At 33.3% G+C, this 24,319-nt stretch overlaps 1 protein-coding gene across 2 annotated transcripts; it reads right to left on the reverse strand.

The window, feature by feature from the left end:
* Window positions 1-296: 296 nt before the first annotated feature.
* LOC123678367 (serine/threonine-protein kinase Pak) lies at window positions 297-24,289 on the reverse strand. Of its 2 annotated transcripts, none has more exons than XM_045615364.1 (10): window positions 24,117-24,289; window positions 23,635-23,900; window positions 22,716-22,881; window positions 22,488-22,660; window positions 22,081-22,373; window positions 21,769-21,946; window positions 21,421-21,622; window positions 21,247-21,362; window positions 3,230-3,448; window positions 297-3,124 (listed from the first exon to the last, which is right to left on the reverse strand). In XM_045615364.1, exons 2-10 carry the CDS (start codon window positions 23,893-23,895, stop codon window positions 3,041-3,043), a joined length of 1,692 nt encoding a protein of 563 aa, XP_045471320.1. In that variant the 5' UTR covers window positions 23,896-23,900; window positions 24,117-24,289; the 3' UTR covers window positions 297-3,040. The 2 variants fall into 2 exon arrangements, with proteins under 2 accessions (XP_045471320.1, XP_045471321.1); XM_045615365.1 differs by having other exon boundaries at window positions 23,635-23,914; window positions 24,117-24,280.
* Window positions 24,290-24,319: the final 30 nt, after the last annotated feature.

Below are 24,319 nucleotides of genomic sequence, written 5' to 3' on the forward strand. Positions count from 1 at the left end.
CGACGAAAAATCTTGGTCCGGTGGTGTTTCGAGTTAACTAGAGTAGAGTCCACTGTATTTTATGGGTAAGAAAAGGAATTATTCAGAAACCATAATAGAATCTGCTTTCTACTTACAAATTTTAACCAATATTGTTATTGGTATTCAGTTAAAAATAGTAAATTAAAATTTTGCATATTATGCTCAGTGAAGAATCTGAATATTTGACAATAATGGTAATGGCATAACATTGAAATTGAGATGAAAATGGAATATAGGATAATTATAGGATTAGCAAGCTTAATTAAAAGGTTCAGTTTATTTACAAAAATTTAATATTTAACAAAATATAATCAACAGATACTAATCAGTTAATGATATGAGAATAAATACTTTGAAAAACTAAGATATAAGTAGAAAAAGCGATAGATATAATACACGTTTCATAAAATTGAAAACATCTTGAATGTCATTCTGTCATAAATTCAATGAAGAGTAATAATGCTAGAAATATGCAATGAATATTATGTTTCTGCTGATAAATTCAACTTTTATTTAGGCCTTAAAATTGGATGTGAGTAAAAATTAAGTCCACAATAGAATATTGTGAACCTGTGAATGTTATCGAATTATAAGTGTTAATATCTACTGGAAGATCTATTTGAAAATTAGAACTAGATTTATGCATCATTTATCTTGCAGTCACAGAGGAGACACTATCATGTTTCAATAAAAACCAGACTCAAAAATAATAAACAATCAAATTAAAGTAAATTAATATTTGGAAAGTTTTTATTGTCACAACAAGAATAGCCATATATCAGATAATTGAAACTTGATTGCATCTTCTTTCCAGTGTTAGTTTGCATGAAGGTTTCTTGATTATAATAGATTCGTACTTGTTGACATGAATAAGACTTATTTATTTGAATATCACAAACGAAGTTGAGTCTGACAGAATCTGTATAAATATGAACATTTTTCAAAAATATGAATTAAAACTCAAAGAAGCCTGTCATTACTACTCCTTGTGTGAGCTCACATTATCAAAATAGTGGTGATGACTACCTACAAGATATCAACACGTCAAATTTATAACTTCTCTCTTTTATTAAGGCCAATTAGATATATCTAAAAAAAAGTAATGAATGAATTCGAAGACACAAACAAATAAATTCTAATTTTTCCAAATAAAAATTTCAATCAACCCCACTCTTGAAGGGGATATTGACAGATACATCTAAAAGAGGTTCATCAAAAGATTATACTGAATAAAATTGGAAAGTTTTATGAAGTTCCTGAACAAATGAATCAAAAAATTGTCTATCAGAAAATATTCATACATTACATGACAGTTTATCGCATTCAAAAATATAAAGTTAAACTTGAATATTCTTGGAAATTAAAATCCATTTAAAGCTAAAAAGCATTCACATTTTAAAAATAATTATGTAGAGTATTATTCAATTGTATTCCATAGGAAAATATTTTCAATGTAAAATCCTCCTTTCGTTCTAAGAATCAAAGTCGCATCACTAGACATTGATATTTCGGACTTTAAATCGCTTCCAAATTTGAAATAATTGACTCAAACAGAATATGCTTAAATGTTTAGCACAATCAATATAATTAGTTTTGCAGTTTTGACCATTGCTCGACAGATTGTTCCATCTTTAGATAACTGAAGATATGTAATAAAATACAGAGTATTTTGTATCTATAACATAATTAAAAAGTGACAGAGATATACTGAAGTCTTATGGATCTCAAACATTGTATTCGAAAAAAATCTTATCTGTATGAGTCAATATATTATTATAAAATTTGGTAAAATACCTCTTGACTTTTTCTTCAAAAAAATGCAGCTCATACAAATGTAACAATATTTTCATATCATTTTTTTCTTTACACACCTCAAGATTTGACACTTTACAATAATGATATGATAAAGAGCAATATGACAATAAAAAAAAATCGACCATATTCCTTTAAAATATTTCCGATTGAGTCACGAATTCTTTCAGACATAATTGGATCAAACATCTAACTATCATCTCAAAAATAGTAGCATTAAATCTTGTATATCTACCTCACAAGCTCTAAGAGATCAGAAATTTGAGAATAGCTCTCCTTTTATAGTACTTCAGAAATGAAAATCACAAAAAAACAATCAAAACATTGGGCAATAAATAATTATTACTTCAAAGATATCTATCATATTTGCTAAAAAATATTTTGAATCATATCATTCAGTTACAATTCATATAACACATAATAATAAATAAAATACTAATAAAAACAAATAGTTATAGAGATCCATAAAAATCCTTATAAAACACTATGAAAAGGTTTCAAAAATATATGTTACTGAGAAGCTACGACATAGACAAACTCATTTTCTGCCACAGATTCCAATTTCAAGTTTATAAATAGATATCAACAAAATTCCAATGAAATAAATTGATTTGTAAAAAATAATTGCTTACAATAATTTAGTCTAATTATAGTATCAGATTTCTGTTGCAATATTTCATTGATTGATATGATTCAAATTTAATATTATTAGGGTATAAATTGAATCAGTTTATATCAACTTGAAATTTAAGACTTACACTCAGCATTAGAGAAATAGTTACTAAATCCGTTTTTACATATAAAATATTTAGATCCATAAAATTCCTGATATAATAGAAAGAAGCATCCCAAAATCCTATCTCTGATCAAAGTATAAATTAAAATACTTCATGAAAATATCAAAGATACATAAAATCTTATATTCTTGGATTAGGCACACTGCTCCTGTGATTTACAATTTTTAACTCGTACAAACTTACTCTATCTAAATGCTTGTCTCAAAAAAAAAGTAAAATGCTACATCTACCCATATAACTAGAATTGCAAGAAGAGAAAATATATATTCATTTATATTTATATCATATATATAAAACACGACTATATTACATACGGACTCCTTTTTAAACTATGCATTTCTAGTAACATGGGTTAAATAGTTTGTCACATATAATACAACTGTTTTTGTTTATCATTCTTTTGTTTAATGCTAGTGCTGCTTTGTGGCATCTTTGGCTGCCAAAATTAGAGGCGTTAAACTTGCTAAAGGTCGGCTCACTTTCAAAAATGGATGCTACAAATTACAAAAACATTTTGAAACGCCAATCAAAATAAATGTAATGAACAATGCTTTTAAAATTCTACCAAAAAAGAATAGTTACTAACAAGGTGTACTTACTTTTAACAGATCTTTTGCTGAAGCTCTCTTGTCTACATCTACTTCTAAACACTTGTCTAAAAAATCCTGAAAGGCAGGAGAGAGTTTGTCCTTGTCTTTTATGTCTGGTTTTCCATTAGTTGCAATAAGATAAAGGGCTCTCAAAGGATTTTCATTGAGATATGGCGGTTCACCTTCAATCATTTCGATTGCCATGATACCTAGTGACCATACATCAACCTAAAAGAACAACAGGTTTGTAAACCCTCCACTGGCATCTGACTTTTTGGTAACTGGTATGTTTGGGTCATTGCTGACCCGAATATTTCAAGAAGGTTTTCAAAGTATCGAAATATTTTAGTCCATCTATGAATATATGCAGATAGTTTTATATTCAAATGTCAAAAATATTCATTAATTGAAAAAGAAGTATTTCTTCAACAGTGGCATCTTAAGCTAAATACTAAGTTTTCAGTACCTAAAACAGCGAATTTCAAGAAGATCCATTTATTTTCTTCTCAACTAATCATGAATACAAAACTTAGAGAACTATTCATGAAATAAAATTAAAATTACATATAAAAATGTATTGGTGGGTTGAAATCGAGTTCTAGAAGAGCACAAAAGAAAATTTTTGTTTTCAAAAACAGGAATAAATTTGAATTGAACCCATCCAACATATACAATAACAAAGGGAAAACGAACCTAAAATATCCCATTCACAGAAAAACATCTACAAAGAAAGGACCTGAATACATAATGTATCAAGTATTTCAATACTATGCCTGATATGATAAAGAATGAAACTAGCTTGAACACCTATAGAAAGAAAGTGTATCCTGCTTGATGTAGAACTCTATAATATTGAAGAATTTTTGAATGGGGCAAAAACTTGGAACGATACAACATCTAGATAGCAGTGTCTGTCTTGTTTGTCTGTTGTTTTTTTAATGATATTTCATCTTGGGGAATACTTTGTTAGCATTGTATCTTTTATTTAAAATAAATTATTATTATTATGTTTAAGATTCTTACTGGAGAGAGAGCTTGTTCGGGAAACGTACCCGCAAAATAGAATTAAAATGACAACTTTCTCAAAATGGGAATGGACCAGAAAATGAAAGAATCAAGGATATACAAAATCAACCATTGGGAATGTACAAGACCAGTATTCATATCTTTAGTGCAGAAATGTAATTCAAAAATACTGAGAGAATGATAAAAAATGCTTTCTATATAACTCTTTTTTGAAAAAAGGCACAGGAATTGGGATATTCTGAGCCAAACTGAGGATCCTTAAGCCCTGGAAAGTGAGCTTATTTTAGAAACCAAGACACTAACTGTTTATACCTGCACTCAAGAATGTCTGAAAAGGAACCTCAAAGGGGCGCATATTTATATCACTATGGACAGCCAGCCCATGCTGAGGTCTCTAGAATTACAAAACCAGGGGTCTCTGCTGAGTGTTGTAATACCGTAGAGCTACTAGCCAGAGGAAATGAAGTAACTCTGCTATGGGTACCGGTATTGGTATTGAAGGAAATGAAAGAGCCAATGACCTTGCCAAAGAACATCAAGGTTAACACCTGTTGGCTCTGAGCCTTATTGTGGGCTTGAAAAAGATCAAAAGGAAACAATCCAACAATGGGAATTGGACAATAGAACAACCCTCTGGAGGAACACTTGGTCTTGCTCAGGCAAAGAAATTTGTGGTGCTTTCACTGACCTATATCAGAAAACTCTTAAAGCTGCCACAAGCTGAGCTTCAGGTAATGGTGAGACTGCTGACAGACCACTGTCGGTGCAAATATCTTTTGTACGGCTTGGGAAAGTCGGCAGTTGAGTACTGCAGGCTTTGTGGAACGAAGATATAAACTAATGAACACATAGGGTGCAAATGTCCGAGGTTAATTGGCCTAAGAACCACTCATGTGGGAAAGTCCGTCCTAGATACTCACGATGTAACACCCAAATCTCCTAAGGATGTTGTCGGTTTCGTTATCAGTATTGACGACCTCTTTGAGTTTGTATGAATGGGAAGGGTTAAGAACAAAAAACCCATTTGGTCACAGTCCCCGGAAGGCTGATCGAACCGCAACAACCCCGATTTAAAATAAAAATAATAATTATAATAAAATGGTTACGAACAAATGATTCAAAGTATTGCCGCTTGTTAGCTACAACTTTTTTCATTTTTCAGGTAGAACTTGAATACCGTTATAGTAAAAGATTTAATCTTTTCAGGCTATCCACGAATCAAGCCATCTTTTTTATGTCATCATATGAGTGGAACTGCTGTAATCAGACTATGTACCATCGACCAGAACAAATAATACTTTCACAGCGCAATATCTGAAGAATACATTTGAGCGTTTCCAGATAGGTTTTAACGGGTTTAGCAACGTGGTCGCACGTTATCATGCTGTAGAATCACTTTATCGTGCTTTTGCTCATATAGTGGCCGTTTTTCGCGCAGTTTTTGGCTCAATAGCATCAATGGAAGTCCCCAGTAATGGTTTCACTTGGTTCCAACAGCTCATAATAAATAACAGCGAGGTGGTCCCACCAAAAATACCAGATTACCTTCGCAGCGTGAATAGTCAGTCGAGGCGACGATGTAGAAGCATGATCGGGCAGTCCCTGTGACTTTCTTTTCATTGGGTTGCTGTAATAGATCCATCCTTTTTTGCCGAATAAGCAGTAGTCCACATGCGAAAAAACGACGTTCAACGTCCTTTGGCTTCAATACATAAGGAACCCGAGTTCCTTCTTTTTGAATCATTCCCAACGCATGGAGTCGTTTGGAAATGGCTTGGCAGGTAACCCAATTCAGCGACTTCGAAGGTTTTTGGCTTTCCTTCACGCGGACAGTCAACACCGAAATCATCGTCTTTTAACCAATCACTGTACGTTGTTTCACTTAGAGTAGCATCCCTGTAAATCTTTTGGAGCTCTCGATGCGCTTCAGCCGCCGTTTTCTTCGAATGAAAGAAGACAATCAACACTTCCCGCAAATGACCATCATTTGGCACAAAATTAGATTTTCGATGTGTAGCAGGTCCTAGGATAGGACAGGTGTTTCGCGAGCTCCCGATTAATCTTGATTATCAAGTGTTATTGAAAGAGCAATTGAAATTTTATACCCATCTGTTGTGGGGAAAATCACTGAACACGGTGCAAACTTTTTTTTCTAAAAGCGCTCCATTCATAAGAGAATTCAAATTTACAAGAATTCATTTTTTATTCATAACAGAAGAGAATTTATAAACAACATCTGCGAGTGCCGATAACAATCATCATCTGTTCGTATCATGAACAAAGTCCAGTGGCGGAGATCAACAATATAAATGTGATCGCAGCGAAAACAAACGGAAATGTTTCCAACGATGCCGGATTCAAGGGATTTCCCAGTTCGACAAATACTCGACAATCCAATATCTCCCCAGAATCTTTCAATTACCATATTGAACAAATAACAAATAATCAACAAAGACACGGAAATAGCCAACACTCTGTCTACTCTCAAGCCATCCAAACGTCAATTCCACCTTCAACTCAAAACTTTAATGCAAGAGAATTTAATGAACTCTCAGGTGATGAATCATCCAATGAAAGACCAAGTGATAATAGCGGACACTCATGGCAAACTATAGAACGGAAGAGAAAAAGACCAATAAGTCTTCAAACCTCTGATGAAATATTCAAAGAATTGAGAATATCCAACAGCTTCCAGTCACTTATGGATTATAATGAAAATCAAACAGATAATGACCTAAATAATCCTAGATCTGATCCAAAACCTCCACCGATTTATATTTACGGAGTATCCTTCTGAAATCCGTAAAGAAATAAATCTTCTAAAAACTCATAAGGCACCAGGATATGATTTGATAACGGCTGAAATATTAAAACATCTACCAAAAAAAAGCTGTGGTACTACTAACAATTATATATAATAGCATGTTACGGTTATGTTACTTCCCCATTCAGTGAAAACACGCTCACGTCATTATGACTCCAAAATCTGGAAAGAACTCTACTGAGGTAACATCATATAGACCAATAAGCCTTTCACTTCTCTATCCAAATTATTTGAGAGACTCCTACTGAATAGAATAGAAAGAGCGAGCATTCTGAATGGCCTGATTTCCGATCATCAGTTTGAATTCAGACAGAGACACTCCATAATCCAGCAATGCCATAGAGTAGTGAACAAAATAAGAGAAAGTCTAGAAAACAAGAAAATGTGTTCATCTGTCTTCCTAGATATATATATATATATATATATATATATATATATATATATATATATATATATATATATATGTAAAGGACTTATTCATTGGGTATCTAGGTTGAAGTTTGATTTCGATGTAAACAATAAACATCGAAATCAAACTTCAACCTAGATACCCAATGAATAAGTCCTTTACATGTTATAAAGAACTAAGTAAAAATGAATTCAAATATATATATATATTGTCTCCAGATAACAGTCGTACTATATATATATATATCTATAGAGAGAGTATGGCATGTCGGTCTCTTATACAAAATCAAGAAGCATATGACAGACCAGTTGTTTCCACTCATGAAGTCTTACTTGAGCGATAGGTATTTTCAAGTGAAAGTGGAAGATGCATATTCAGATTATCATAATATTCAAGCCGGAGTACCACAGGATAGTGTATTGGGCCCCATTTTGTACCTTATATTTACGGCAGATATACCACAAACCAACAACACTTTGATAGCAACCTTTGCAGATGATACAGCTATAATGTCATCAGATGTCGACCCAATAACAGCATCTAATAAACTCCAATCACACCTGAACTTGCTACACAAGTGGTTTATGAAATGGAAGATCAAAGTCAACAATAGTAAGTCTGCACACATTACTTTCACTCTAAGAAGGAACACTTGCCCCCAAGTATCAATCAACCATATTCCTATCCCCCGAAAATCAGAAGTCAAATATCTAGGGCTTCATATGGACGAGAAATTAACTTGGAGGGCACATATCAAGGCCAAAAGAACTCAACTATACCTAAAAGTGAAACAAATGTACTGGTTGTTGAATAGAAAATCCACTTTAACCTTAATAAAGTGTTGATCTATAAAAGCATACTCAGACCAATTTGGACATACGGAATAGAGCTCTGGGGATGCAGCAAGCCATCAAATACAAAAATCCTCCAAACATTTCAATCCAAGACCTTGCGAATGATAGCAAATGCTCCATGGTATGTATCCAACCAAACACTCTATAATGATTTGGAGATCCCTTATGTTTGTGAGATAATGAGACAACATTCAACAAAATACGAGACCCGCACCAATGATCATGAAAACTCACTAGTCAACGAACTTTTCAATCTCACTCATACAAGAAGACTCAAAAGGACATGGCCAGAAGATCTTTGTGGATAGAACTCAGTCTTCCGTATCCGGATGGTAACTGTCTCAAATCAAGATCACACAAAATATTTACTTATTACCGAATTGAGTAGATTGTAAATTAGCAATAAATTAATAAATAAAGAAAAAAAATTGGCACAAAATTAGACATATTCACCCAACCAAAAGTATATGATGCCAAAACAAAATCACTTATGAGTTAAAACAGTTTATCATGTCTAAGCTTGGTTCATGCAATTTGGATATGTCAAAATCGACCAGCACTAAAGTGACTTCGGCTGGCTGTCCCAGTGGGAATTAATACATTCTTGAATGTATATAGAATATATTGTTAGTAATCCCAATTTCTTGAATGTACCTCTACATGATTGATCATACCTCATGTTGTTTAGTAATCGTATTGCTTTTTTCTGTAATACATATAGAGGCTTTATGTTTCTGGATCCATAGAAGATTATGCTAAATCTCAGTTTGGCTTCTATTGTTGCGTGATACACCATCTTTAAGTTGCATTGGCGAATGTATTTGTTATTCTAAAACCATAAATTGCTGTCTGAATTTTTGTACAAAGATTTGAAATATGCTCCTTCCAGTCCAGATGACTATCCATATGCACTCCCAAAAATTTTGTACGCTCCAAAAGTTGGTATTACATAGTTGATTACTGTTATTTTATTATTTTCGCTGCCATAGCTTACTGTGTAGTCAATGATGTATATTATGAAAAATATTGGTCCAGCAATGCATCCTTGTGGTATACCTAAAAGCCGTTCCTCCATATTTGATCTAATCACTTTCTCTTCTATTTCCATTTCCACCATCTGTTTTCTTATTGTGAAATATGACCTCACCCACTGGAAGGCAGGTATTCTAATTCCATATCTTTCCAGTTTCACCGGTAGTTTTTCACTGTCCAAGCAGTCATATGCCTTGGTTAGGTCAAGAAATATTCCCATAGCTAATTCTCCACTTTCAAAGGCTTCAACTATTTTATTAATGAATTTGTACACTGCTGTCTTTGTATATTTTCCTTTTATATAACCATGCTGATTATTTCTATGTATTTCATTCCTCACTAAAAATTCCATTAATTGAGTACAGTATACCATCTCGAATATCTTGGAGAAACTTGGCAGGATACTTATAGGCCTATAGTTGTTAAAGTCATTTATATCACTCTTTTTATGTATTGGTTTCACAAATGCAATTTTCAATTTATCAGGGAAAATACCATGTTTGAGAGTGCTATTAATGATATGGCTCAAAGGTTCAATTATTTATTCTGCGGTTTGCTTAATTATGTGATTTAAAATTTCATTATATCAACTGGAATGTTTATATTTTAACGATTTTATAACCTCTTTGATTTCTAATGGGGAAAATTTCTTCAAACAGATGGATTCATCTCTTTTTTCACATTTTTCATTCTTATTGGTTTTCATAATGTTTTCTGTTGAAATCATACCTGCCTTTATGAAGTGTTCAATCATTTCATATGCAATTTTTTGTGGATCTCCATCTATTTCAATTTTAGTTTCATTAGAAAGTTTCGCATTTTTGAAAGAGTTCACCAATGTCCACACAGTGTTGCATTTATTGTCAGAATTTTCAATTAACTTTTCATATTTTTCCAGCTTTTGTTCCATTAGTAATTTATCATACTGGATTTTGTTTTCATGGTATTTGTCTTTAAAAGATTTATCATATGTGCTCCTGACTAATAGTATGTCTAATTTTGTCTTCTTTTCTTTGATTTCCATGTCTGGTATTATTGGTTTCCTGCGCACCATTATCTTTTTTAGCAGAAAAGCTTTATTGAAGCTCTGTAGATGTAAGCGATGGAATTCATCAAATTGAGCATTCACGTTGTTATTCGGTAATTAATACATTGATATCCACTCTTCTTTGTGTATCAGTTCTTTGAAGTATTCAATGTTTTTCTGTGAAAATGTGCGTTTGAGTATATAATTTGTTTGACTTTGGTTCACTGTAAATGTTATATTCTGTGCAGTATGATCAGATATATGTGTTTGTATGATATTGGTTAAATAGTTATCCTCAGCATTCAAAAAATATTATCAATACATGTGGACGTTGTAGCTGTTATTCTTGTTGGTTAATAAATTGTCTGTTGTAGGTTATATGATCTCAGAAAATCCAGTAGTTGTTGTCCCTTTGTTGAGTTCTCCAACATATTTATAATGAAGTCCCCAACTAAGGTAACTAATATTTTCCTCCATAAGTTTATGTAGTATAGGTTCCATTGCTTCCGTCAGAGCTTCGGTATTTCCATCATTATAAATTGCTATACATACGTATTTATTTCCATCTAGTTTGAATTCTATACCAATACATTCACAATTCTTTTTCCTCAACTGATTTTTAATATCTGTTCTCCCTTTGGTCTGTATTTCATTTCTCTCGTAGATGGCCACCCCTCCATGCTCATTTTGTTCTCTACAAAAAAAAGATCGTAATGAAAAATTCGCTATTCCATGATATTCTATTTGTTCCTTTGTTTTCCAGTGCTCAGTTAAGCACAAAATTTTTATATCACCCTGTTCTGCCAAAATTGCTTCCAACCGTTTCCTTGCATTACCTAACGAACACACATTTCGATATAATATGCTGAAGTTCTCATTTTTCTGCTTAATTTTGATGTTGTCATACCTCTTTTCTTCCTCAAGGGGTTTTATATTCAAGCTGATACTTTCTGCTTCTCTAAAAAATGTTGTCCTTTGATGAAATCAAATCTTGAGTATCTAATTCCTGATGGCCAAAAGTCACTCTTGTATATTTCCTCCTTCATAGTTATAGGAACACCAACTAGAAAACACATTTTTAGTTTAGGTCCTCTTGGTTCCTGGTATTCAATTTTCTTGCATAAACTTGGTTTTCTTCTAATTTTCCCTTACTCATAATATATGCTTTGATCTCTTCATCTTTAACATTCTCATGTACTCGAGATACAAATAGCCATAACTTTCTATCTTTTTCATCTTTCATAGCTTTAGATGACTTGAAACTTGAATTCTCGAAAATCCCTGTTCCTACATCACCCTTTCTAGTTTTTCTCAGTCTGACGTTTATATATACTGATGTACCATCAGGGACAGTATTATTTTCTTGTTCATATATCTGCATTTTTGGCATGTTAGTGTTTATGTTTTTTTCTAGGTTATATTTGGTTTTGTTGGTCAATGTCATAGTTGCGGAATGTGGTAGTTCAGATGTCTCGCATCTGTGGTTTGATGATCGCTGCATTGGTGGTTTTTGATCGTTGAAAATTGAAATTGTTTTGTTTAAGTTTGTATTGATGGATGAACTTGATTTTTTACGGCTTCCGCAAAGAGAGAGAGAGAGAGAGAGAGAGAGAAAGTATATTTATTGCTTAGCAAATGGCTAACGACTTTCGTCTTTCTGCCCGTGTGAATTACATTTTGTACAATATTACGTATGGTAAAATAACTAAGATATTCTGTTTGACAAAAAAAAAAAAAAGAAGAAATGTATGTGTTCACAAAAAAAAGGTATTTCAATGAGTTAACAGCTACAGTGTTTCTGAGAGGTCCTTTATTACATCCATTAGTGGTTTAGTTGGGTACTTTCGTCAGTGATGTCTGCTATAATTTTCTTGTATCGTGTTGCATTGCAGGATTTGTAGGTTGTGGGGGTTGTTTACAAATTTTTTCCCTAATGTTCTGAATCTACTCAATATTGGTTCTATCTTAGTTTTTTCATACAGTAGGGTGTTGGGTGGGTTATAGAGTGGGTTTTCTGGATGACGTATCTTGCTCAAAGTTCTCAAACTACTGCGTTCTGCCACTTCGATGTTGTTCAGGGTGGGTCTTCTAGCGTTGCTATACAAAAGGTGTCCATATTCAAGCATTGGTCTACATATAGTCTTATATATCTTAGAGGCTGTTTCGGTGTTTATGCCACGATTTTTGTATGTGAGAGACCTAAAGTGCTTTGATCTAGCAATTATTTCTTTCTTTTTCTTGTGGGAATGTGTTTTGAAGTTTATTTTATTATCAAGAGTAATTCCTAGGTACTTAACATGTTGTGTTGGTTTTATATTCTGTTGGAGCATATTTATCCCTGGTGACATGTTTGATAGTTTGTGACCAAATAGTATAAGTTTGGATTTCTCCAGGTTTGGCAGGATTCTCCATTTTTTTATCCACATCATGATTTTGTTACAAAGATCATGTAGTTTTTTTATTGCTTCCAATAGGTTTCTGTTGTGTGCGATGATTGCTGTATCATCGGCATACTGAAGGATATAGCTTTCGAGATCATGTTTTATCTCTAGGATGTCGTATACATAGATGTTGTATAATAGGGGCGATAATGGAGAGCCTTGCGGTACGCCTTGTTGGGGAGTAAATGGTAACGAGAGATATTTGTTTATCTTGACCATGATGCTTCTGCCTCTCAAAAAATCTTTTATTATTTTTTGTAGGTATATTGGAGCGTCTAGATGATGTAGCTTATACAGAAGACCCTCATGCCACACGCTATCAAATGCTTTTTGGATGTCCATGAATAGAGCTGCTGATTTGTGACCTTTCTTCATTGTGGTTTGGATGTTTGAGATAAGAGCTACTAGTGGATGGATGGTGGAGTGATTTTCTTTTAATCCAAATTGGTGATTGGGAATATTTTGACCAATTGTGTTCTGAAGACGATTTTTCACTATTTTTTCAAATGTTTTTCCGATTATTGGAAGAAGGGTAATGGGCCTGTAGTTGGACACTTGGTTGTGATCTGTTCCGTGTTTGTGGATTGTTACGATGATGCCTTTCTTCCATTCCACTGGAAAGTATCCCTTAGATAGACAGTAGTCATATATTTTCCGTATTTCATCATGAATTTTTGGGCTCAGTTGGCGTAAAATTTTTCGTGTTATATTGTCATATCCGGGTGTGGTGTTTTTTCCCTGTAAGGCTTCTTCATACTCTGTATCGGTTATTTCTGGGACTGTTTCTGTATTATTCTGCTTTTCAGCTGTTTTTCTGAGATTTTCTATTTTTGTTTTGAAATTTTGATCATAGTTTATATTGTCTTTAGGCGTGAATGTTTCCTGATAGTATTCTCTGAATGCTGAGGCTATTTCTTCATCTGTGTTGTAGGTTCTTCCGTTTTTAGTTATTTGGCTCATTTTAACTTTTGGGTTGTATCTGGTCAGTTTCTTTATTTCTTGCCAGTAGTTTCTGCCTTTCATTTCATTAATCCTTTCACATGTTTCGATCCACTTGTTCGATCTATATTCAGTAATGAGTTTGTGGATTTCTTTGTTGAGGTTGTTATAAAGTTTTTTCAAGTTGGCGTCGTTGTTTACTTTCAGTTCTCGGTAAAGTTGTTTTTTCTTCTTGATTTGGTTAACTTTGTGTGGTGGTAACGTATGAAGAAAATGGCCTCTGGTAATTTTTGGTGTGTGCACGTTTATTAAGTCTGTTAATTTACTTTGAAAATCGCTTATATATTTGTTGGATATTGGGGCTCTAGTATCAATAAAATACTCCATCTATTCATTTACTTTTTCAATATTACATTTCTCCAGATTCAAATGTACATCTTCAGTGTTGCAAGGTAGTTGATTAGGCAACGTTAGCATGATCTCTATGGCCAAGTTGTCAGATCAGGAACCAGCTTAGTTTTTAAATAATTTTTCAGGTTGTTGGTGCAAATAACTATATCTGGGGTACTAGGTGGGTTATTACTCATGAATAATGTAGGTGGAGTTTTAATTTGGGTGAAATCAGAGTTATCTAAAAATTGTTGGATTTGTTTTCTCTTTCTTTTGTTACAGTTGTAGTCTCCGATAAGTAGAGCATATTTGTATTGTGCTGCCTTCCTGAATATGTTTTCTTCGATTTTCGATAGCGGGTGTATATATGAAAGGAAAACGTGCAGCTTTTCATTACCTATTGGGATTGTGCAGTGAAGGGTTTCATTGAGTGAGTTATTCATGGCTGGTGGATTGGCTTTACCTAGGTTTAGTTCTCTACAACATTGGATTAAGCTACCTCCTCTGGTGTTGTTTGTTTTATTACCAAATTTTTTTATGGTCGTCCAGTCCCAATAATCTGTGTTGTGCTTCTCATTTCTTTTAGCCTCGACAAATAGGTTACACATTATATCGTTATTTTCGACGTAATGGTTGATCAAGTATTTCCTTGAGTTGTAGTTATTTATGTTGGAGTATAATAATTTTATGTCATTGAATGCTTCTACTGGGGCCAGGTGTTGTGTTGTCGTTTGTGGCAAGGATTTGTGTTCCCTCTATTGGTTCGGTAGCAACTACTGAGTTTTCCTCATTTAAATCAAACATCAGTATGTACAGTCGGTTTCCTGAGAATACTGCTGTTGTATCGATGTTATGTGCTTAAATGAATCGCATTTTCAATTTGTTTATGAGTTGCTGTCGATCTGTGTTTTTGGGATTATTCAGTTTTTGTATATATGTGTCTATTATATTGTCGTGGATAGTAATTGGTGTATGAACTCTATTGTTTTTTGTGATGGAAGGTTTGATTTGATGGGATTTTTTGTTAATAGATTCAATTTTTACATTTGGAATGCCATCAATTGGTTTTGTTGGTCTTTTTGGGCATTTTATTGACCAAGCTACATGGTCTTTTTCACCACATGCAGTGCAGGAAATTGGTAATGGGGAAGTGCAAGAGTTGGTGTGATGGTTTCCTTTGCACTTGTTACATATAGTGACTGATTTGCAGTTGATTGTCGTGTGGGTGAATTCGTTGCATCTTGCACATGGTACTGGTATCGGTTCTGGTGGGGTACTGGGGAATACAGGGTAGTGACGACATTTGTAGAAGAGTCCTGCTGCTAGGAGACATTCAAATGCTTTAATGTTGCCAGTAATTATTCTGATTAGTTGTGTTGGTTTTCCTGTGGCTCTAGATGTGATTCGTTCACAGAATCGGTGCTCTATTTTCTGGTTCTTCAGTTCTGTACCTATTTCTTCGTCCGTTATATCCGGATCGACAGAGCTTATAACGACTGAATAACTTCCCTGGGTTGAAAATCCTTGTGATGTTGAGTTCATTTCTTTGTTTTCTTCAAATGAGTTTATGGTTTTGTTGTTTTTCAGCAGTTGTAAGATTTTTACGATGTTTTCTTTATCGCCATCTGATTTAATTAGGAATCCCTTTTTAGTTTTCAATATGGTATCTTTACTTCTTGGAAAGTGATTCATCCATATATCAGCCATCTGAGTTCTGGGGAGATCTGTTGTTGTTGATACATAAAAACCATGTTGATATTTTCTGTTTATCTTGTGGAACATTTGTTGTGAATGATTATTGATTGTTTTTTTTTAAGAATTGTTGGAAGTTGTATTTGTGACTTTATTTTGTGGATTTTTTTGAGGTGGTGGTAAAAGTGGAGGATTCATTCTGATTTCAGGTGATTTAGTGTCATTCAGTTTTTTTGTTTGTGTGGAAGATCGTTGATTTTTTTTGCGTTTTGTCTCTCCCACTGTGGTGAATGTTTGCTCATCTTCCGTGGATTCGGGGGCTGATGTGCCGCTGGCTTGCGACATTATGGGACTACAGAAGTCCTCAAATTCATCTACAGTTATTATCTTTTCTCTACTTGAAGAAATTTTGAGATTTTACGTAGTTTTCCACTAGAATTATTATCGTAAATCGCCGTATGCGCGCGTTATCACACATGTGTACACCGCGAGCGTTCAAACGAGACTGTTGCTTCCGCAAAGGATATCTCTTTCTTTTTTTGTTACCTTCCAATATTTTGATTTTTTTTAACAGGAGACTATTATTCTGCATAAACACTTGGTTTTTCTCTGTCATTTCCTTTATAAGTTTCTTGAGATATAAATTTTCTATTTCCAAAATCTTATTTTTCATATCAACTGAGTCTTCCTTCACCGTTAATGGCGACTGGTAGTTTCCTAACCTCTCATGCTTGCATTTTGCATTTTTCAGACTTCCCTCTTTGATGAGGCATGATTCGTGGAAAATATTAAAACATTTCCCGTATTTCTTAATTGGTTTTCCGCAGTATACACACTCGAAACCGTCATCTTTCCCATCTTTTAGGGAGCTTGCTTCAGAGTCACTCTCATTTGACGCCATCTTTATCTTTAATTTGTTCTATGTACAATCAAATACTATCAAGCCCAATAATTTTAAATTTGACAAAGTGTCAGTTCAGTTCAGTCAATTGTGTTCTCAAGTTTTATGGTAAAGCCATATGGTTCGCCACTTTTAGGCTCAATTTGAAGAAATTGTCGCTACTGTGTTTAATTAAGTCACTGTAACCAGCACTATAGTGACTTTATATACTACAATGATATTTAAATATGGCGGACGAAGAAGATGTGTTGTCGGATGTCTCCGATAAAAATGATAGAGATTTACAATATTTTAAATGTTGTGCTACCAAAAACTGTAAGTTTAAAGTGTGCATACAGTGTTTTGCGATATTCCATCAAGCCTGTGCGAAAAAGAACCCAAATCTGAAATATCTAACGGGAAATAAAGTGATTTGTTGCTACGGATCGAGTGAAACTAAAGAAAAACAAACTGAGGAGATGAAGTCAGATAACAACGCAATGGAGATAATATATCTTAAGGAATTGCTGAAAGAATCAAGAGATAAGAATGAAATATTGAAGTTCAACAATTCTCTACTCATGGATAAAATTAAAACTCTTGAAAACATAAAAACAAAGGTAAACATCAATGAAAAAATACCACTAATAAGATTAACAGAGGATGAGTCGAAAACGCAACCAAATACAGGAACAACAGAAACCTATACATATGCAAGGGCAACTAGATCGGCTACTGGGCAACAGAGGGCTCCACAAGAAAATCTGCAATCAAGAAAAATTTCAAATCATAGACTTTTGAATACGGAAACATCAATCACAAATGAAAATGACAATCTAACCTCCAATTTGAATAATCAAAACACAACAATAAGAAATGTACAAACCGGAATTTTGGCCTAAATACGTTGCTGTGAAGCGGTTCGACTTTGAGCGTCATCGTCAATTTCTGAATGGACAAAGTGGACATTTTTTATGAAGAAAAAAACTCCAAAGGTTACAACAACAAAAAGAAAAAATACGTATATATCATCTAGCCTGATACTTCAAAACTTACAGTCAATTTCAAATTGTATAGATGAGGTAGGTGTCTTATTATCTGATAATGCAGACTGTGTTGCATTTGCAGTTACTGAGCACTGGCAAACGGAATATCAACTGAGAGCATATAATATCCCCAACTTTAAATTAGCAGCATATTTTTGTAGGGAAAAAAATGAACATGGTGGTGTTGGAATCTACATTAGAAATGGATTCGAATTCAATGTGAAATGTGAAATCAATAAAATCTCTAAAAAGAAGATATTTGAATGTGCAGGTGTTGAATGCAAAATAGGCATTGAGAACTATATCGTCGTGAGTGTATATCGACCACCAATAAGAGAAAACTTAAACGAGTTTTACCAAAAGCTAGAGGCATTACTAGAACTGTTAGTGAATGAGAAGAAAATCATCCTCATTGCTGGTGACTTCAATATCGATCTGAAAGACGATGCTGTGAATATTCACAGAATGAACCTGCTTTTAAATGGATATTCATTTACTTTTCTAGTGAATGAGTACACAAGAATTGCACATAAAAGTAAGTCATGTTTGGATAATGTTTTTACTAACTGTATTAGTATAGATGAAGTGAATATTATGCAGACTAATATCTCTGATCATATGGGAGTCAAAATAAATTTTCCAACAAATACAAAACAAAATAAAATATATAAAAACATTAGGTTGCTTTCCGAAGAAAATAAAATTATATTTAAAAAACAAATAGCAGAACAAGATTGGTCCAACATATATAACATCGCTGCAAATGAAGTAGATGAACAATGGAATCTTTTTGTGAATACCTTCATAATGCATTTTGATGAATGCTTTCCACTCAAAAAAAAGTGTGTCACCGGAAAATCATTAAAATTTAAACCCGATCAGGAAATACTGGATTTTAAAAATAGATTGAGTATATTAGGTATCATTATGCATTATCATCCTGAACTAAAATCACTTTATAATGATACCAAGAAAAACTATCAGAAATTACTAGCAAAAAAGAGAACTAAAAAATATGAAATCAGTATATCCCAATCTGATAATAAAATGAAAACAATGTGGAATATTTTCAATGAAATTACAGGTAGAGATAAAGTAAATGACACTTTCATCAGTGGAAATCCTGAAAGAATAGCTAACATGTTTAATGAATACCTAACAACAAATGTACCGATTTTGCCCGTAAACATATTATCATGTGATATCCCAAGAGCTTCACGATCAATATTTTTGACACCTGTTACACCTAGAGAAATAGAAGAACTGAATAAACAAATTAAAAATAAACATTCTAGTGGAGATGATGATATACCTATCAGCTTGATAAAATTTTGTATACAAAATTTAGCAGAAGTACTATGCTACATAATTAACAATTCCCTCACATATGGTATTTTCCCTAGTCAATTGAAGATATCTGTAATTACACCAATTTATAAAAAAGGTGATCGCGAGTCCCTTGGAAACTACAGACCCATCAGTGTACTACCAAGTTTCTCAAAATTTTTTGAAATGGCAATGTGTAACCGTCTAGTTAACTTTCTATTAGTGAACAATATACTGAATGATAACCAACATGGATATATAAAAGGAAGATCGATAATGTCAGCTACTATTCAATTCACTGAAAATATAATCAAATCGTTCGAAAATAATGATATACTTCTAGGAATATTTTTAGATCTATCAAAAGCGTTTGACTGCCTGAATCGACCACTTTTGTTGGAAAAAATCGAAGCTTATGGAATAAGGGGAACTGCTTTGAGATGGTTCGAATCATATCTGAATAATAGAAAGCAGAGGGTTAAAGTTATGAAAAACGGAAAAACTACAAAATCTGACATAAAAACCAATTATACCGGTGTACCTCAAGGAAGCATATTGGGCCCTATTTTGTTCATTTTGTTCACAAATGATATGGAACGAGCACTGATGTCTGATTCGAGTCTTCTCACCAATTATGCAGATGATACAAATTTGTTGGTTGCTGGATCTACCTACCCAAACTTGATAAATGAAGCCAGCACTTCGTATAAGAAAATCGAAAACTGGATTGAAAGGAATGGTCTTCTTTTGAGTCAGGAGAAAACTACCACTATTCTCTTTAGAACAAAACAACAAAAGATCACAACACCATCTCAGATACAACTGTCAAATTTGAGCATCACACCTGAACATTGTACTAAATTTCTTGGTATGCAAATTGATGAACATCTAAACTGGAACAACCACATTATATGTACAGGAAAAAAACTAAATTCAGTCAGCTATAGTATAAGAATAATTAGTAAATATTTAAATGAAAATTGTTTGAAAATTTTTTATTTCACTAATTTTGAAAGTTTAATGAGGTTCGGATTGATTTTCTACGGATCTGATTCAGGGGTGTTGGAGATTTTCCGTATACAAAAGAGAGTCATAAGAACTATATTTGGACTCAAATACAGAGAATCATGTAGAGGTTTATTTAGGAAAAATCAGATTATGACAGTATTTGCATTGTATATATATGAATGTTTAGTTTATTTATTCAAGAATAGAAATAAGTTTGTATACAGTAGTTCCGTCCATGATTATAGTACAAGACATGTAAATATTCTTTATCCTGAACATAGATTGGTCAAATATGAAAAACATCCAACATATGCCGCAATAAAATTTTTCAACCAATTACCAGATGATATAAAAAAATGTACAACACTCAATAAGTTTAAAAATGATGTAAGAAATATACTCATTAACATGGAACCTTATTCCATTCATGAATACAACATTTAACAATTCTGTTAGTTGACACTATTCCATCTAATGTACTGTATTGTATGTAATGTATTATATTGGACATTCTTTCGGAATAAAGATCATTATTATTATTATTATTATTACAGTGACGACAATTCCGTCCATCCGCCATTAAATATCGGCGGGATTCAAACACTAAGCGGTGTTTCAAGATTCATATTATTGACTGCGCCTGCACGAAGGGTGGTCGACAGCTAGTTTCTTTTGATAACATCTTCACATTTTGAAACATTCCAAATTAGACTAACACAGTCACAGTCACTAACAAGTCAAATAAGAATGCTTCAAAGCATGTCAAACAGCACGGCACTCGAATGTAAATAGTGAAAATCAGAGATCTCTGGTGAAAGTTCGACCTTTAATGGCAGATAGGGTTCCAACCAATCAAAACTCAAACGAGCTTTGTCGTCACTGTGGTATATAAAGACACTGTAACCAGCACTTACTGCTGAAGCCATTTATTGACAAACAGGGGGAACTTAGTTGCACACCTAATACATTAAAAGGTAGTCAACCTCTGATCAAAAGTTATTGACTCAATAAGCTTTTGTTTTTTAATCGTCATAATTCATTCATTATTTATCATTCATATTATTCATCAGTCAGAACTAGAACAATTATTGATGAACAATACTAAGCAAAAAAAAAAAAAACAATCCATTACCTTAGGACCATATTGCTTCCTAGTAACTACTTCTGGAGCCATCCAATATGGTGTCCCAACCATAGTCGTTCTCTTAGTTTGTTCAGGACTGATTTGAGCACAGAAACCAAAATCAGCTGAGATGTAAATATTTTATTAGAAAACTGTTATAGCTGCTGCTCATTTGATACTCACTCAACTTAACTGATCCATCTAACCCAAGCAATATATTGTCAGACTTGATATCTCTATGGATCACTTGATTCGAATGCAAAAAATCTAATGCTTGTAATACTTCACGACACACAGCCGCAATTTGACCCTCATCCATACATGTTTCCGTCACTACATCAGTCAGGGAACCTCCCGGCAAATATTCCATGACCACCCAGAGTTCCTAAAATGAACAATTGAAGAAAATTATATGATAATATTTTTTTTTTGTAACCTGATAATTGTGATTTGAACTAATTGAGCTGAAGAACTTTGGTCAATTACATTAAATACAATTGTTTTAATAATATAAAACTGAGAGAAATTTACCTCGTTTACTAAATAACTATCTAAATAATTAACGACATTCCCGTGCTTATTCTCTCTCATGACTAGAATTTCATTTATGATCAGTTCTTTTTTGGGTTGCTGGGATAGATTCATCTGTTTGATTGCTACTTCCATCCCAGTTGAGCTTTCAATTGCAGTGTAAACCACACCAGAGGCACTGAAAAAAAAAAAATTGCATCTCATATAGCCTTTCAATCTTAAAGAATAAGGTTTTAAAGGAAAATGTTATTAATATATAGAAAAATAATTTCTGAGAGGATACTAACAAAATAATGAGAAATGTTTCCTTACCCTTGTCCAATTTTATCGATTTTATTATACTTCCTATTGGGATCCCCCACTGATACAATACTCCGAAGCTTCTCTAGTATTTCTTCGTCAGACATTTTTTTCTTCCTTTTTTCTGAAGCCACCCTAGACATTTCAGATCCAGCTTGATTCTTGTTTCTGTCCAAGACGGGTGCGCTAGTAGTGGAATTTGTATTTACGATTTGTGGTCCAGTTATGTGAGCTGGACTCAAACTGTGAGTAGGTGTACTAACACTGTTTGTGTTGTTCTGTTCTTCTTGTAATGGTTTTGTGTACTAAAAAAGATAGATTTTTATAGATTATCCTTTGATAAATCCAAAAGTCTAGGGTCTAATTAGTTGAGTTTGTGGAATATACATATAAAAGAATTGAAAAAATATATTACTTACTATACTTTTCGTACGTTCTGGCCGACTGGCAATAGGAGGTGGTGGTGCTTCGTCTTCTATTTCAGAACTTACAGCATGAACAGGACTGTGGTACAAGTTCTGGCTACCGCCTTCACCTTCAGTTGGTGTTGTACTACTTGGACTTGAACTTGATACTCGACTCAATGATGAACCTTCAAATATTAAAGAAAATTAATTAAAATAAATAAATCTTAACAGTGATTTTACCTGAATTGGTAGCTGTGGCTTTAGTCATATATTTCGTAGTAGGGGGTTCCTTTGAAGTATTGTCATACCAATTTAAAACATCAAGAACTGCTTGAGGATTATTCTTTTGTTCTTGTTTACTGATATTTGAGTTCATGAGCAGTTTCGACCAAGCCTCAGGCATACCCTGTAGAAAAAATTTCAAATTATCTATTGTATTGAAAGTAAGGTGATAATACTAATTGAATTTCCAAGTAGAGCTCTTCACAAATATCAATTTGCTTTCTATGTTTAAAATAAAATGAAATTTTTTTTGGATAATTGAAAATTTTACTACTAAAAAATTCTACTTCCTTATCGGAAAAAAGTGCAGCCAATCAAAGAGTTGTAGTCGAATGTTTAGTAACACACATATTATAATGATTCACTTCAACAAGAAAATCAATAACTATTTAATGCAATACCAAATAAAAAATAAAAATTGTATAGAAAAGTAATGAATGACAAAATCTCTAGTTGAATATATGAAATTTTGAATTTAAAAAAATTAATTTCTTTTCATCAATTTTAGAAAACTGAAAAGTTTCTAGCAACATCAGGAATCAAATCATTATTCGCCATTGGTGCTTTTTGGATATTCAAAATAAGATCAAATATTGATGATTCAAATTAACTTATAAATTCTATGAAACTGCCTTCATATAGCTTTTAAGAATTTCATCAAACACTTTTAAAAGATTAATTGAACAAAACATTCAACTAAACAGCAACTAAATTAAACACCAAATTCTATAATAGTATCATCTAAATGCAACTGAACAAAAATGTTGTCTTGCATTACTTACTTTAATAGGCAGCTTGTAAAAAGACACTTAAATTATTTTAACTGAATTAAAAAACAAGCATCTACTTATCTAGACTGATTTGGAAATCTACTTACAGTAAACTCCCCAGATATAGGATCGAAACCAACATGCACTGTATGTTCAAAGTTTGTAGGATATGAGATTTCAGGCTTATCGCAATAAGTTGAATGTTTGAGTGTTTTCTTAGATTTGAGTGCTTTCTTTTTTCTGTCTGCATCTTCAGGCTCTTTTGGCAATGGTCTATCAACTGCTATAGAACTATTAGCCAGATCTGTCCCCCTATTAGAAGTTAAACGGACAGGGGGAGCTGGGGGCTTTTCATCTTCAGAGGACATGATTCCTACAATGAATGAACTACTTGAAATTGGTAATTTCAGAAGATAAGGTTGAGTGGGCTTATCAGAAAATATTCAGCCAACTATGCGTGGGTTATTTATTTTACTCTGTTTTGATTTAAAAAAGGACCCTGTATGGGCGCGCCGGTTATGCGTCAGCTTTCCATGGAATATATGAAGTAGGATGAGTTGATAGCAGAGCTGACTTGGTGCTTCCTCACCTTTTATGACAGGCACTTGCAATTGAAAGCTCACCAAATTGTTTAATAGAGACAATACACCGCGAACGAAGTGTAATTCTAACTCATTTGTGTAATAAAATACTAAAACAGATTAAAAAAGCCTCTTTAATGATGCCCGAATTCCACCATCTTAGTTAGCGCAGATTTTCCACCTATTCATTCTTCTTCTTCTACTTAACCTT

This window comes from Harmonia axyridis, chromosome 4, assembly GCF_914767665.1.
Source record: "Harmonia axyridis chromosome 4, icHarAxyr1.1, whole genome shotgun sequence".
In the NCBI taxonomy this organism is placed as follows: domain Eukaryota; kingdom Metazoa; phylum Arthropoda; class Insecta; order Coleoptera; family Coccinellidae; genus Harmonia; species Harmonia axyridis.

Bases quoted from the DNA above. Each gene is read 5' to 3' on its own strand.
- LOC123678367 (XM_045615364.1), bottom strand. From the start codon at position 23,895: ATGTCCTCTGAAGATGAAAAGCCCCCAGCTCCCCCTGTCCGTTTAACT. The intron at 22,882-23,634 runs GTAAGTAGATTT...TTTTTTCTACAG, and splicing joins CTATATCTGGGGAGTTTACT to GGTATGCCTGAGGCTTGGTC. The intron at 21,363-21,420 runs GTGAGTATCAAA...TTTACATCTCAG, and splicing joins AGATGGATCAGTTAAGTTGA to CTGATTTTGGTTTCTGTGCT.